The 17003-nt window shown below is 48.0% G+C and overlaps 1 protein-coding gene across 1 annotated transcript; it reads left to right on the top strand.

Moving 5' to 3' along the window:
* Window positions 1-7850: 7850 nt before the first annotated feature.
* LOC123137455 (RNA-binding protein CP33, chloroplastic) lies at window positions 7851-11905 on the top strand. Its single transcript, XM_044557216.1, has 5 exons — window positions 7851-8237; window positions 9363-9461; window positions 9596-9877; window positions 10204-10399; window positions 11656-11905. The coding sequence occupies exons 1-4, from the start codon at window positions 7905-7907 to the stop codon at window positions 10324-10326; spliced, it is 837 nt and encodes a 278-aa protein (XP_044413151.1). The 5' UTR covers window positions 7851-7904; the 3' UTR covers window positions 10327-10399; window positions 11656-11905.
* The last annotated feature ends 5098 nt before the right edge of the window (window positions 11906-17003 follow it).

Here is a 17003-nt window from a genome sequence, read left to right as displayed (position 1 = left end):
ATTGGAAGGAAAAATGTTGTTCAACTAAGAGGAGAGTATCCTTACCATTAATAATACCACCCCACGAAGATGCAATACCCTCCTAATCTGCATGGTAGGCTGATATTTATCTTAATGTGTTCTGAGCGTCTTATCTAAGCAGATGTTGTCCTGCAGAATATCTTTTGAAGAAAACACCTATATGAGTTTGATTGTTAAAGTCGCAATCTATGAGAGTGGGGGTGCTCTCTAGTAAAGTAATGAAAGGCCTCGGAGTATGACGCATAATATCCACCCATGAGGAAGTCCCATGGTAGCCTCATATCAGTCAAGACTTTGTGTGAAGTTAGATTCGCAGAAAAATTGCAGTTCAAGGCCTAGTCCACTGTTCAAGTTTCTTACTAGTGTAGCATAGAGTTTTAGGTGAAAGTTCAACTTAACAGACTCCACTGCAGCACCGGTATATAAATAGTGTTTTAGAACCAAAGGTAAATTTTATGTGCCTCTGAAATCTGGTGGGGGATTGCTGAAATTTGGTCTATGTTAGAAACCCAACAACCATTTTCAGAATTCCTAATAAATCCTAGAGGCCCACTTAGCCCATTCCTAAAAGGTGCGGCTAAAATTTAGTCTCATACTATTAGTTTAGCAGGAGTTGGACCTTCTTATAAAGGAGGGTGTATTCTCATATGTATGAGCACGAGAAGAAGAGAGATGTACACGCGCTCCTCCTCCGCTGCATGCCTCGCCTCTTCATGACGCGCACGCTGCGGGTTGCTGAAATGAGCCGAGTCGTTGTTTAATTTTTTGCCACATATGACTGGTATATGAAAGGTGCCACCAGAGCTGAAACGTTTTGTTTGTAGTGGAGATTGAATACACTGTTCGTTTTACCTCTTTGTTTCACCTCCTGAAGCTGTCAGTTCGCCTCCTCCTCCCGTGTCTATAAACGAGAAGTCGGTCCTCTCTAGAGAGACACACCAAAACAATATTTGCCTCACGCCACCTAATTCTAGGCATTAAGCCACTGCTAGGTTCTTTCTCATCCCGACTTGCGGCGTGCACCGCAGGTCGAGACAGTAGACCTCCGAAACCCGCCACTTCGAGTCCTGTACGAGAGAAGCGTGATAAAGTTTTTGGGGAGCGCTTTGCGCAACTACCGAACTCTTCATCTTTTTTCTTGAATATGCACGAGTGTGCATATCATATATTAAAGAAGAAGGGCTAAAGAAAAGCCTCCACCATTAGTTACATGAGTTACAAATAGATCACTCCTCACGGCTAGCCCACCTCGCTAACCTACTAAGGAAGGGTGTTACATCCCCTTTTAGTAGGCCAGCTGACATCCAAACTTGACCCTCTAGTCTATTTCTACCAAGAAGCACCCCACAAGACGGTCTAGCACCGTCGAAGACAATTGCATTCCTATGTTTCCAAAGCTCCCATAGGGTCAGCCCAAGAATGGTTCGCAAATCTTTGGTATCGGCTTTGTTGGCCCCAGATTTGTGACATAACCATGACGTGAGAGAGTCGTGCTCCGAAGGCACCCACTCCGGCTTTCCCAAGGCCTGACAGATCTCCGCCCATACCACCCTGGCAAAAACACAAGTAAGCAAGATGTGGTTGATCGACTCCTCCTCCTGGTCACAAAAGGGGCATGCCTCTTGGTGTGGTAGCCCTCGCCTTGCCAGACGATCCGACGTCCAACACTTGTTCTACAGGGCCAGCCAAACGAAGAACTTGCATTGTGAGGGCGCCCTTGATTTCCAAGTGAGATCCGCTGTTGGTGCCACTTCTCTTGCCCAAAATTTTGCCGCATAGGCCGACCAAACCGTAAACTTCCCAGAGTCCTCCCAAGACCACGAGAACTCATCTTGCACTCCTGCCGTAGGCTCCCAAGCGACCACTTCATTCCAAAGCGAGAGGAATTCCCGCAAAGCCTCCAAAGCTATGTTCGAACCCACATCTTGGGCCCAAGCTCCATCCGCCATGGCCTCACCAACTGTCCGCATGGAGCGAACCCTCGCCGGGATCATGTTATATATCAAAGGAGTGACCTCCTAGGCCCTTCGGCCATTCAACCAGCGATCTTCCCAGAACAATGCTAACTGGCCATCCCATGCGGTACATCGCGTAGCTGCTTTGAAGAGTAGCAGAGATTCTTTGGGAACCTTGATGTTAAACTCCTCCCAAGGCCTGGTATTGTCCGTCCTCTTAAGCCATTGCCACCTTGCTTGCATTGCAACATTTAGCCAGCGTAGATTGGGTAGGCCAAGACCGCCAACCCACTTTGGGGTGCACACTGACTCCCACGCGAACGCGTAGTTTCCACCATTCGCCTCCTTCCTTTTGCACCACAAAAAACCCCTATAGATCTTGTTCATAGCTGCGATTGTCTTCATGGGGAGATCTAAGGCCATCATCGCGTGCAAAGGCATGGTGCAGAGCACATATTGCACCAAGGTCAGCCTCCCACTCTTCGGCATCAAGCTCGCTTTCCACTTGGGCAGCTTGCTGGCCATCTGGTCCACGAGGTATTGCAGTTGGGCCGGGGTTTGCTTCCGAAGTGACAAGGGTAGCCCAAGGTATTTGATAGGAAACGATCCCAAAGGGCACCCTAGCATCGTGCATACCATGTTCATTTCCACCTCAGTGCATCTAATCGGCAGAGCGGCAGATTTGTGCATGTTTATCCGTAAACCTGACGCTTCCCCAAAGACTTCAAAGATGCACTGGCAAATGGCAAGATCCAACGGCAAGGGCTTCACAAAAAGTGCCACATCGTCCGCGAAGATGGACAACCTCTTCCTCATACCCGTCTGCGCTAGAGGCGCAAGGACTCGCCTGTCCACGGCAAGCTCAAACAGAAGCTGCAGGGGCTCCATCATTAGAATGAATAACATGGGTGAGATGGGATCGCCTTGCCGCAAACCCATGCAGTTGAAAATTGTATCGCCGGGTTCCCCATTGACCATGATCTTGGTAGAAGAGGTAGCAATGATGCCACAGATCCATGATCGCCACCGCGGCCCGAAGCCCAAGTGTTGCATGATCTCAAGGAGGAAAGACCACCTCACCGAATCAAAGGCCTTTGATATATCAAGCTTCAGCAGGACCGAAGGGTTTCTTAGCGCATTGAGGCGCCGAGCCGTGCACTGCACTAACATAAAGTTGTCATGCAAGGATCTTCCTCTAACAAAAGCACTCTGATGGTTGCCAACCAATCTTGGTAGATCCGCCACAAGCCTACACGCCAGAACTTTCTCAAAGATTTTTATGGCCCCATGCACTAGGCTGATAGGCCTAAAGTCACTAACATCCAATGCTACTTCCTTCTTCGGTAGTAATGTGACAAGAATTTTATTGATAGCCGTCATGCCCCTCACGTCCCCGTTGTAGAAGCAACACAAGGCAGCCATGAAGTTAGCCTTAATGATGCTCCAACAAGTAGCATAAAATCTGCCTGTGAACCCATCCGGCCCCGGGGCTTTGTCCGGAGGCATAGCCTTGATTACTCCTTCCACTTCTTCCATGGTGAACAACTGCTCTAGGTGCGAAAGGTCAAGTGTTGGCAGGTTTAGGGCAGCCAAATTGATGGTGTGCTCCCTCGGAGACAACGAACCGAAAGCCGCAACATAATAATCATCCACTGCCGAAGCCACCTCCTCCTGCCCCATGTAGATTTGTCCATTATACCGAACGGACCTAATGAAGTTTTTACGCTGCCTGTGGCTAGCATGCTGGTGGAAAAGCCTTGTGTTACCATCCCCTTCTCGGATCTGCAAGAGCCGAGATCTCTGCCTAGCAATAGTTCTCTCAAGAGAACATAATCCCAGCAGCTTCTTCTTCAAACAGCCCCTCAACTTCCTTTCACCATCAGATAGGGTTCTCAAATCCATAGCAATATCCAGCCGCTTGATCACCTCCATAGCAATGGCTATTTGAAGCTTAACATTCCCTATCCATCGATCACTCCACCTTTGAAGGCTCACGGCAGTCGCTCTGAGCTTGTTTTGAAGCATTAGATACGTATTGGATGCAGCCGGGGTAGATGCCCATGCCATATTGACCACCTCCATAAAGCCCTCAGCCTTGCACCAGAAGGCCTCAAAGCGAAATCTCTTCCTCGTAGTGATGTCCACATTCAGGTCAAGCATCAACGGACAGTGGTCTGAGACCGCTGTACCAAGCGCCGAGAGAAAACAAGTGGGGTACAACTCGTCCCACTCATTGGACACAAAAATATGATCAATCTTCTCCAAGGTTGCATTTCTCCTTTCGTTAGACCACGTGTATCGTCTACCATTAAGGTATGGCTCCTTAAGTTCGAGCCTGTTTAGTCGAGAGTGGAACCTCGCAAGCATCCGCCTATTAACTAGGGCATTGCTCTTGTCCTCCTGCTTTGCGATGAGGTTGAAATCCCCCGCGACGAGCCAAGGCCCAGCATGAAGGTCACAAATATCCACCAAGTCCTGTAAGAATTCCACTTTGTCACACTCCTCCTGCGGCCCATAGACACAAGTGAGCCACCACGGATGCTCATCCTCTGGGCATTTAACGAGAGCCGTAGCCATATGGTTAGTGAAATGGGGGTTTGATAGTTGGGTGACCGAAGCATCCCAAGCTATCAGGATACCCCCACGCGTTCCTAGAGCCGGCAAGTAAAAGAACTTATCAAATTTATTTCCGAGGCACTGTCGTACAATGATGTCCGAGACATGCTGCAACTTAGTTTCTTGAAGGCACACAATGGCTGGGCTAGCTGCGTTCACCACTTGAAAGACCGCATTACGCCTAGCAGGCGCGTTGAGGCCCCTAACATTCCACACTATCATCTTGAGGGGATTGGTATTCATCGTCATAGTCAAAGCCTACCAGAGCCACCCAACCAACTCCTAGACATGGAGCGGCTCTACCGGTGCCTCCCAACCAAAGAGAGCCAACACCGTTGTGATATGAGCGTCAGAGAGAGGCCGCGAGAAGAGATCAACGTACATCCAGAGGGCCTCGTCCGAAATGACCTCTCCCTCGTGCGCAAGGCACAACTTACGGATCAGCACTTGCTGCGGTTTTGTAGCTCCGTTCTTAGCAATTCTCGCACTCCTTCTTGGGGTAGCATCAAGCTTCCTCTTCTTCCTCGGGTTCCGAGCCTTTGCCGCTCCAACGCGCTCCGCCGGCAGCGGGAGCACCGGTGCAATGGACAAGCACATCAGCTCCCTGAGCTCATCCACACAGACATGTAGGGCATCCCCTACCACAGGCGTTGGCGTACAAGGCGCCGCACTCGGCTGCACAGCAGCATCCACGTCGCCAGAATCAACATGCATGGCTCCTTCCAAATGAGAGTCCAATCCCCCATCACGAATAACAATCTGTATGGCATCCCCGCCACCCGAAATTGCCTCCACGTCCTGTGCGCCAATGGCATCTCCCGATCCCGGGTCCACTACCTCCTTTAGACCAGTCACAGGGAGCATGGCTGCCCCCACATCCAGAACGGCCTCATCACGCGGCATGCATGATGCATGGGTGCAACTCGCCTCTGATAGGCTGATCAGAAAAGTGTCCCACACCTCCACCAAATCGAACCCCACCCTGTCGCTCAGGGACAGCTGGCATACGGAGGTGTCCAGAGAATCACCCAACTCCTGTTCCACCGAAAGCGACTGGTCCTGCTACAAGATTACCCGAAATGACCCAACTTGGACTGACGCGCCCGGGGGCAACGGATCCGAAGCGCACACTCCCTCGGGCCACCCATTTTGTCGCCATCGCACCAACTGCACCGAGGGTGGGGAGCCAATGGGCGTAGCACCCACTGCCTGACCCCCTGGGCCCAAGGCCCCATCAACCACACCCTGCGCAGCCACGACACCCGGGCCCACATGTGTATCATTTGCAGGTCCTGTGATTGGCCGCCCTGCCAACAGAGACAAGCCCGGGCCCCCAGTAGTAACCGAAATGGCGCCAGTGACGGCAGCCACGCGGGTACCACTGACCTCCTCCACGATCGGGGTCAAATCGTTTTGAATCCGCTTACACCTGCCTGCCGGCGGCGCCGCCGGCACCGCCGTGGACGAGCCCACCAAACCCAGTGAGCCAGCATCATTTCCACCAAAGCCCGAAGAACCGCGCCCACCATTGCCCCGCGGCCCCCCACAAGACTCCCTGCGCAAGGGATCATCATCGCCGGACGGCGGCGAAGGCGGCGGTGGTGGCGGTGGCTGCCGCCCACCAGAATCACCATCACCCACCGGATCTCCCAGGACAGATATCTCAATGGGATACCAGAGAGCACACGATCTTCCACCCGTTGGCGTTCCTCGACCAGCCTCCTCCACCAGAGAGTGCGCCTCGGCTCGTCAATAAACAGGAGGCGGCGGCGTGGGATTAGCCGCGGCCTGTCCGTGCGCAGCCAGACGCGAAAGTCCGCCATGTCCAGCTGGCGAGCCGTACTGTCGTCCACTCCAACGACATAGCCAAGCCCACGCAAGACCACACTCGCCGTGCGCTGACACCAGGCATGAGCCGACACACCCCGCAGCGAGACTGGAACAAGGTAGGGGAGAGGGGCCGCCGTGGCCTGCGCCTGCCTGATCCATGGCCGGAGCGAGAGCTCAAACCAAGGGGAGAGAGCACGGCCTTCCCGCACCATCCGATCCCGGACTGCACCCTCACGGCAGAGCACGAGAAAATCTTCGGGGAAGAAGGCCCGAATGGACATGTCTTCAGGGCCGATGCCGAACGCCTCATGCAGCGCCACTGCAGCCGAGGCCAAGTCCACCTGCGGCCTTGTACCAGTGATCGTGACCAGGACAGCCCTGGCAAGTTCCGCCTCCATCAGGCGAGTATCTTCGCCCGCTTCCAGGAAGCAGGCATCCACCATGTCGACACCATCCATGCACGGCCGCGATGGCACGACATCCACCATGCTAAACGGCACCAAGAACTCCGGACTCGACGCAAAATCCCCGGGTGGCGGCTGAGACGCGGACGGCGCGCGCGGCGCACTAGGCGCGGGCGGCGCACGCACAATGTCACTCCACAGCCTGACAGCACCAGGAGGCGGCGGACCGGGCGGCGGCGGCGGCAGGGGGGAGAAAGCGAGCAGCTTTGAGGCTCGGCGCCGGACGGCGACTGCTGCCACAGCGCAGGCGGAGGGCGCGGCGGCTGCTCCACCGGGGAAGGGCTGCGAGGACGAGTGCACCCACGCGAGATATGCCCCCGCCCACGGCAGCGCACGCAGAAGGGCGGATTGCTGCAGTCCACCGAGATATGCCCATCACTGTCGCAATTGTAGCAGCAGCCGTACAGCTCCGGCGGCAACCTGGAGGACGGCGGTGGCCGGGAAGCAGGGAGAACACGAGCCCTCCCAGAGCGGCGACGCCAGCGCAGGGGAGGGGGCCGGCCCTCCGGGGCCCTAGGACGACGGCGCACCTTCGTCTGCCAGCCCCCGCCAGCCAGGGGAGCAGGAGCAGGACGGATGCCACAAATTCCGGCGATCACTTCCTCAATGACGACTTCTTCCCTGACGTCGACGATCTCTTAGACGATATGGGTGACAACAACGTCAACGCCAATGCCAATGCTACCGCCGCTGCTTAGTATGTGTTCATGTCTTTTCTGTTTGAGTTCTTACTAGGTTTCTTGTTCTAGATATGTTTTGTTCAAGTTCACGATTTCACATGCTATTTGTGTACTCTCTTTGTTAGATTGCATGATTTGCTTGTTTTTGTTATTGTGGTCATGTTTTATCTAGTGTTTATTTTAATTAAATCATATGGTAAATTGCTGGTATTTTCGACAAAGAATACCCGAAGCTGATTTTGGACGTTGCCGCTTTGCGGAGGATAATAAACCCCAGCGAGCCCAGCCCGCCGTTTGGATATTTCGCCGTTGCCTTCAGTTCTGCTTGCCTCCCAACAATGGCTCTCCCCCTCGTTCGCCTCCTCCTCCCCTCTCTCCCCGCGTGCCAGCCGCCGCTCCGTCACCCCGAGTACTCCGCTCCACCTCGCCACAGCCACGTCTCCTTCGCGGTCTCCGCTGCCGCCCGCTCCTCCGGCCACCGCTTGGCGTTCGCTGTCTGCGCTGCTAGCGCCTCGGTCGCCCCGGCGCCTGCGGAAACGGAGGCGGATGCGGAGGATGAGCAGCCCGTGGGGCCGAAGACGCGGCTTATCGCGATGAACATCCCATGGGATTTCACGCCCGACGACATTCGCGTTCTTTTCGAGAAGCAAGGCACCGTCGTCGACGTGGAGGTAACCGTTTGTTTCTGTTGCCTTATCCGCTTCAAGGGAAAGGAACAAAGAGCGAATTGCGAGTAACCTTTAACCGGGCGGGATGGTGAATTTATGCGAATCCAGAAATTGCCGTATGAAGTGGCAATGATCTATGGTTACTTAAGTTGCAGGGGATACCAGTATGGTTCAGATATATTGCCATCACCAGCATGTTTCTGGAAAATGAACTTATTTTTTTATATATAGTGCTCTAAAGTTTTTTTTTACATGGTAATACGTGTCTCATTCATATCATAAAGATTAAAGTACAAGTCACGTAAAGACCGACATGACAAAATTGAAAAGCTACCAGAACATCTCTGAGCTTGACACCAACGCCCATCACGTGACGACAACAGCCACCGAAGAAAAGAATGATGGATCGCCTCCTCACCCGAGCTCGACGCGGCTCCATCGCTGATATGCAGCTTTGCGGACCTCCAAGGTGCCTCACCAAAAGTGAAGCCATTACCGTTGAACGAATCAGACCGGGGCAACACCCCGGACACGCCATCGAACTCCAGATCTGGCACCCCACCGCGACTTTTTATCGTTGTTACGCCGTACAAAAGGAAATACGTAGTAGCGCACTAGCGCATATGTAGGACAGTAGGAGACTTAACATTTCTCATCTCCAACCCAATATATTTGAAACTGTATCTCAGAGTAGAGGCCCACCTTAACAACTGGTTTTACCACTCCAAGGTATTGACTTGAAGTTGGACTGATTTGGTCTACATGATTTTGGTTTGGTGCACGACCATGCCACGTATTTTGGATATGCCAGTTGCTGCAATGCTGATTCAAGCTGTATCGTTAATGCCATATACTCCTTCCATAGGGGAGACGTGTCTTGTATCGCGTTCATTTTTGTATTCTTCCCTTGACTAAATTATGTGGTTGTGTCTAGCATTTAGATACAATTCACATGTACTATTGGATGTACTTGATGCATATTGGTATACATACTTATGCATGTTTCATATTGGAAAATGTGGAGTTTGCCATACAATGCATTTCAGAAGGGATTTCCTGATTAATTATTTATGAAAAAATGTACGCCAGGAACTTCATTAATGATTGCTTTTCTTTCTGATTTTCTAGCTTTCGATGCACAGTTCCAAAAAAAACAGAGGGTTGGCATTTGTAACCATGGGTTCAGAAGAGGAGGCTCTTTCAGCACTCAAGAATCTCAATTTGTCTGTAAGTGCAAGATTGTTAGCGACAGAATGTCTCCCTGTGAGACATAACCTGCGTAAATCATCATTACTGTTATTTTTGTAGATACCGAACTACTGGTCATTGTTTATCCCCTGATCTGCCTATTCTGTTTGTAGACTTTGAATGATAGAACGATTAAGGTGGACTTTGCAAAACCTAAAAAGAAGCAACCTGCTGTGCCATCAGTTCCTGTGGAGAAAAATGTTGTGTTTGTGGGGAATTTAACATGGAGAGTGAGATCCCGTCATCTTCGGGAGTTATTTGCCTCAACTCCAGGTGTCCAATCAGTTGAAGTTATCTTTCATACCACCACACCAAGGCGATCTGCTGGCTATGCATTTGTTTCCTTTTCCTCGAAAGAGGAGGCAGAGGCGGCTATTTCTACCTTCAATGGCAAGGTACATTATTCTGAAATGTTGTATGTCCAACATAAAAGGATGTTGCTTATTGCTGTTCAAATTATAGTGCATGAAAATATGCTAGTACAAGGTAAATGCTCACACCACGCACGCACATTGTTACGAAAAATATTGCTGGCAACATCTGTAAACTTAATTCGGGAACACATTGTCCCACTGAAAGCTCATGGACGTGTGTACTCCAAATAAATATCGGTTTACCGCATCAATCTTAAGGATTAAATACCTCAGTGGGTGTAAACCAACAACCTTACTGCCACCAGTAGACTCAGGGTCATCTGTCTGACCTGTTAATCTTACCACAGGAATTGATGGGACGATCCATTAACGTGATGTTCAAAGAGGACACTGTCAAAAAGAACAAGTCTTCTGATTCTGAGGAAGAGAAGTTGGAGGAGGCAGAATCATCTGAGGAGAGTGATAGCTAAGAATGGATTATTGTGAGAACCACAGAAAGAAGTTCAATGAGTTGATCTGCAGGACTATAATGCTCTTTTTCTAGTAATAACTCTTTCTCATACTTGATCATATTTATTCTTTGCACTCATTCAGTTATTGAAGGAGGAAGCTATATAAATGTGTGAGAAATTAAACATCCTTTCTTCTAAATGGCTAATCTAATAGCATGTCTGTTTATTTAACTAGCATGGTGACCCACATATGTACGCAGCTAGATTTAATATGTATTATTATATTTGAGATTGCTTTATCTTAAGGATGTTTGATCCCAGGGTGAGCTATGTTCCAAATGTAGCGAAAATATACAGCTTGCTGAAAAATGACTACAATTTGGTAGAAATATTTTGATTAAGTTTATTAGATTGTTGGTAAGTATTGACAACAAAAGACCAATGACATTGAAGTCTGCGGCTTGCCATGTAAGAACATGGACATTCATAGTACCAATCTTCAGCTTTCCCTCAACCACTCCTTGTCCCTCGGAGTTTTCTTCTCATGATAATCTTTTTAGAAAAATTTCACCAAAAATTAAATCTACCTCGTACATACAATCTTGCCTCTTGTTCTAATAATATAATAGTACTCCCTCCGATCCATATTACTTGTCGCTCAAACAGATGTATCTAGCACTGAAATATATCTAGATACATCCATTTGAGCGATAAGTAATAGTAATATGGATCGGGGGGAGTTTTTTGAGGAATCACCGGGGGGCGAGTTCTCCCACCTGAATATATTGCTCAAAAGCTGCTAAAAATCAAGAGGGAGTACCCTCTTGAAGTTTGGCTGATCCAGTTTATAAGGGAAACTGGATTGGAGGGAGTAGTAGATTTGAAACACTATAGTCTCGACAGCGACGAGCAATATAGCTTATGATAATGTACGATGCTCTGGTTGCCTAATATTATTTCATGCTATAAGTGAACTGTCTTCATTTTGTATTTTTGCCAAAATGTTCCCTCTGACCTCTTGAACTTTGCATCTTAGCAAATGCTTGCATCATTTTGACCACTGAAAGTACTATTCCCTTCGTTCACAAATATAAGATGTTTTGGATACATACGAACTGAAATAAGTGAACAGACACACTAAAAGGTGTCGATATGCATCCAATTCAGAAAAAAGTTCGAACATCTGATATTTATGAACATAGGGAGTACTATTCATACAGCACTATTCTTATGATTGTTTATATGATCCAGTTTACAGTTAGAAAATGACAGAAGTGGTTATGGCAGCATTATCTTAATCATGATTGTTTATTCCTCTTGATGATATTGACATTTCTTCTTTCACAGGGTTACCAAGCTCCTGGTTGATTTCACCCGTCCCATAACTCTTGAATTGTCAAATACTGTGTTCTGTAAGTTCCCCTCTTGATATGGATGACATTTGGAGGTTAGCTTGATGCTAGAGTACACGAAATCTGTGAGCTGTTGAAATCTGAGTTAATTTATTGTAGAATATAAGTGTTAATGATGAATTTGAGAGCAACCTGCTGACGAATTTGACTATATTTTTCTCTTCTGTAATGAAATTTATTGAACATTTTTTGGCCGCTTCTCTAATGGTCATGTGTATTTCAGGGTCAGGCTGCCAATTTAGCTTCATTAGCTACCCATCCGTGCTAATGAAATTCACATACAAAACACTGAAATACATAAGTACAAAGGCATACACATTATTATTCATTTGCAGTTTTACAAGTTCACATAATACAATGACATTCACATAGTACAAAACTTTTACAAGTCCCACAACCAACTTATGTATCTACGTCTAGTCATCTCAAGCAGTCTACAAATCTCGCCTTGCGATGTCACTGCTATATATCTGCTTGCCGATATATCTGCTTGCCGGGTATCACAAGTAACCTGTATGATACACAAAAATTGGTTAAGGCATGCAAGTAATATAACATATATTTTTTCGTTTATTGAATGTAGTTGAGAAAATCATACCCCTGCCCCCGACATTGGATGTGGCGGCAGACAAACAAACATGAGTCCATACCTGCTGCCATTTATATCTCTAAAAGCACAGCTGCCTTAGCGCATGTTCTTTTTGTGGAGTGCAACTAAATTGATCTACATGTCAAAAGTACGGACAGGTTATTGAAAATAAAGCAAACCATTTATAACAGCAACATTTTGCAGAGAAGTTTAAGCAATTTCCAGTTGAGAACAAGTTAAAGAAGTTTGCATTTTACTCCCTCCGTCTCAGTTTACAAGTCCTACGCATATACCTAGGTTGCCAATTTGATCACTCTAATATAAACTATATAACACAAAAATTATGTCTTTTGAAAATAGAACATCTGAAGTTTATATTGGTATATTTTTTGTAATATATTACTTGTATTAGGTTGGTCAAATTGACGACCTAGGGGTACGCGCACGTCTTGTGAACTGAGAGAGAGGGAGTAGCAAAGAAGTTGAAGCAATCTGCCTTTTACAAAGAAGATGAATCAATTGTAGCATACACGAAACTTGAAGCAGTAGGAGCACCACTAACATTCATGATCATACGCCGTGCCGCCCAATCCCAGCTTATCTCTCCGACTATAAATCCACCACTACGCCGCCCTGAACCCTAACCCGACTATTCTCCGGTCTAGATCGTCGTCGCCCTCAAATCTCTAATTCAATGTCGATGTTGTTCGAGCCATGGTGCGGAGCTGCCCCACATAATATGTCGAGCACGCCCTTGCCGATGAAACCAAATCACGGTGGAGGTCGTCGCACTGGTCATTGCTCGTGAGGTCACTGCCGCCGCGACCGTCGACCGTAGCTCCTCTTCAAAGTTGGAGTTGGAGGAGGAGATGAAGGTGGAGGGTTATGACTTCTCCTTCGAGCAGACCCACGCCGAGCACCGCCAGGCTTTGGAAGAGCACCTCGCTAGGCTTGCGAGTGGAGTGGAGTTGTGACAAAGTAGCCACACTGGAAGGTGCGACTGGGTCACCTCCTTGGAGAGCTAATGCTTATGCTTGTTGGGTATTTTTCACGCCCAAAAAGCAACCACCGAATTTTCTGTAATTCATAGCACCTAACACAAGCATCATGGGACAACTCACCCATACATACAACCTGAGGGGAAGATGCACTAGTGGCAAAAACCATCTGGTGAAAACATCACGGGAGTGAAGCGTGGTGGGCCTATACCATGAGAGAATAGGGGGGAATGGGACCCCTGGCGGTGGAAGAGTCAGGGGAAGCTGGGTCATTTGACAGAAATGTAAGGTCTGTGCGGCTCATTCATTCTTGAAAAAAGAGGGGAGGGGCGAGCCAGTGTATAATTAACAGGTACATTCAATGGTAGAGACATCAATGGCTATGTGTAAATTAGCTTCGGAGGCCGAGCAGTCTCAGTTTTACTACACGATTTGGCAATGAATGTTCGGCTAGTCACCGTTATAGGTACTCATGATATTGTGTTTAGAGAGGTAGATAGATAGGACGTAGTCTTGCTCGATCAGGACCCTCGCTTTATTGCGAGGCAAAATTGTGTGAAAGAAGAAAAAATGGAAAATGATGAAAATGTAATCGGATTCATGATCCAGTAAGAAATCCCAATTCGGGTGTTTGTTTGGATTTTTTTTCCTATGATGTACTATTCAATTCTCGATGGTGAATCGATTTGATAGATCAGATATTGTTATTCCTAGTCCTTATGGACTAACCCAAAAAGTGCAATGTTGAAGATGACTCCGGCAGATCCCGGTGTCCCGGCGTAGTGATTAGGTTGGAGGGAAAACAGGAAACGAAGTTACCCAGGTTCGGGCTGTCGAGAAGAGATAATACCCGACTCCTGCTCATGTATATTGTGATTGGGGTGTACAAAGTACGTGTATAAACCAAGGGTGGTATCTATCTATCGACTAGCTTGGCCTCGACTTATACTATAACATACCAGGGCCCCTAGGGTTACACAACCTAGTCGGTTGAGGGGAATCTTCCATGCCTCCAGCTTCCTTGTGTTGGACGACAAGGCTTCTAGAGTCTTCTCTTATGAGGCTCATGGGTTAGACTGATGGCGGGGCAGAACTGACATAGGGGGCCTCGGGCCGGCAACTGACAAGGTGAGGCACCCTTGGGTCGTGACACCGTCATACAAGATGTAAATCGAGTGTGGGGCAGAAGGTTATTGATCCTTTATTTTGCGGAGGCGGTAGCTTGTCATAATATTGTTTCAGGTACAACTAGTGATGTTATTCCCATTCTTATTTTGATCCGACCCTGTTCCCCAACCAGTTTTGTTGCTCATTATAAGAGTCAAGTGAGAGCAGCTAATTTAGATGGAAAAGGACACCAGAGTCTACTAGTTAAAATTCTATCTGGTAAAATGAAAGAATTATAACATTCTTAAAATGATAGATAGGGATATAGCGAATAAACCATTTTGTAGGAACAAAGTATGTCTATAAGAGGGGGGGGGGATGAATGGGAGTTTTAAATTTTATTTGGAAAACTCAAAACTTTTGGAACCCAGCAGCGAAACGAATTAAAAACAAACTACAGCGAGCTAAAACGAAGTACCGAAGGGAAGTTAAGTTATGCATCGAACCAAATCACATGAAGAAAAACTCGCCGAAAGTAAACGTGGGTGACAGATGTAACCGGTGATGCTCGATGGCGACAGGGAATTTGTTCGACCAGTTCGTCCTTCTACACAAGGACTACGTCTGGTTGGAGGGGCTGTGACTTAACACGGAAGATAAACTCTCTTCACCCTATTCTCCCCGACAATTGGTTTGTCAACCGATGCCGATCACTCATGGTAGATACTTGAAGGCGATCTCCGAACCTTTACAAACTTCTTCTTCGAGAACCACAATCACTCTTGGTCTCCGAAGAAATTGACACCTAACCGTCTAGAGAGTTTGCAGCTCTCAAGAGTAATAGGCGGAGCGTAATGGACTTAGATTCGAGTGATGCCGAACCACTATCTAATTCTTCGGCTCTAGGGGTTTTTCTCTCGGTGGATTTTAAACTCAGATCGCTCAGAGAGGGGGTTGCTCAAAATCTTCTCAGAATCAAAAGGAGCAGCCCCGGACAAAGCCGGTGCGGGGTAGCTATTTATGGCCGCAGCCTTCCCGGATGGGAAATGACCATTTTGGACATGAGGTCCAGCCAATGGCAAACTGACACGTTTGCAACGGTCAGATTTTGGAGCAACGGTAACATTACTTGAGGAACAAGTAATGCTAACTCCTTGGTCTGAGTCAAATCTCTCACGGGGAAGAAGATCTCAGTCTCTTGATGGCAAGTATTTGCTTAGAACACAAAGAGATTTCTCTCGTAACTTTCATAGAATTTGGGTTTAGCATCAGAGAATCAAAGTTTCAAACGCTACACCCCTCTTAATAGTAGGGTGGTCCTATGACTCAATAAAGAGAAGAAGAACAACGAAATAAATGATATGTCTTCGCTTCGTCTTCAATCTCCTCGGACGCAGTCATCTTCCTTAGATAGGCACTAAACCAAATGCTTCTCTTGAGCAAATTTCGAGGGGTAACTCTTGTCATCATAATCTTTGATGATAACCTTCACTGCAGCGCAGGGAGATTATCTTCGTCGTTTTCATCAAACTCCTCGTGATCTCAGGGACCTGTTACTTTGTGTGCACTAGCAAACACATAAGTCCAAAACTGTTTTATGTCAACAAGCTCAAAACATAAGGGGCCTATCATTGCACCAACACATTTTGAGCCCCGTAAATGGAGGTAGTCCCCCAACCCGAAACTACTTCCCATATTTTGAATTCAAGAGTTTCAATATACCAGGTTCTACTACCGTTCAACCCAATCATCGTCAAAACCTGGGTTTGATCGTGGCTCAGAAGGAACATTAACTAGATGACTTGCATGTGACTATTCAGAGTCAAAGATTGAGCCAAAGTTTGTAGTCCTTGAATGAGCACTCAAAAATATTCCAGACGATCCTCATGATTGTTGGGAAACGTAGCAAGCAATTTCAAAAAAAAAATCCTACGCTCACACAAGATCTATCTAGGAGATGTATAGCAACGAGAGGGGGAGAGTGTGCCCACGTACTCTCGTAGACCGAAAGCGGAAGCATTTGACAACATGGTTGATGTAGTCGAACTTCTTCTCGTTTCGACCGATCAAGCACCGAACGTGCGGCACCTCCGAGTTCTGCACACGTTCAACTCAATGACGTCCCTCGAACTCTTGATATAGCAAAGTGTCTAGGGAGAGTTTCATCAGCACAACGGCGTGGTGACAGTGATGGTGAAGTGATCCGCGCAAGGCTTTGCCTAAGCACTACAAAGATATGACAGGAAGCGTAAACCGTGGAGGGGGCTAGGAATCAATGTTGTGTGTTCTAGCGGTGCCCCCACATATATATAGGTGAGAGAGGTAGGGGAGCAGCAAGGGGCGCCCCAAGTAGGAGGGATCCTACTTGGGCGCCACCTCCAAGTCGGCCTCCCCTCTTCCATAAGTATCGGAGGGGGAAGGAAAGAGAGGGGGGAGGGAAGGAAATGGGGAGGCCGAATCCTCCCCTTTCTTCTCCCTTCCCTCCTTTCCTTCTCCTCCTATTTCGGCCTATATGGGGGCGCACCAGCCCCTTGTGGGCTGGTCTGTCCCTCTCTTCGCCCAATAAGGCCCATATCTTTGCCGGGGGTG

This window comes from Triticum aestivum, chromosome 6B, assembly GCF_018294505.1.
Source record: "Triticum aestivum cultivar Chinese Spring chromosome 6B, IWGSC CS RefSeq v2.1, whole genome shotgun sequence".
NCBI lineage: Eukaryota > Viridiplantae > Streptophyta > Magnoliopsida > Poales > Poaceae > Triticum > Triticum aestivum.
Note: the sequence above shows the minus strand (reverse complement) of the source record. Positions and strands in the feature narration are given on the sequence as shown.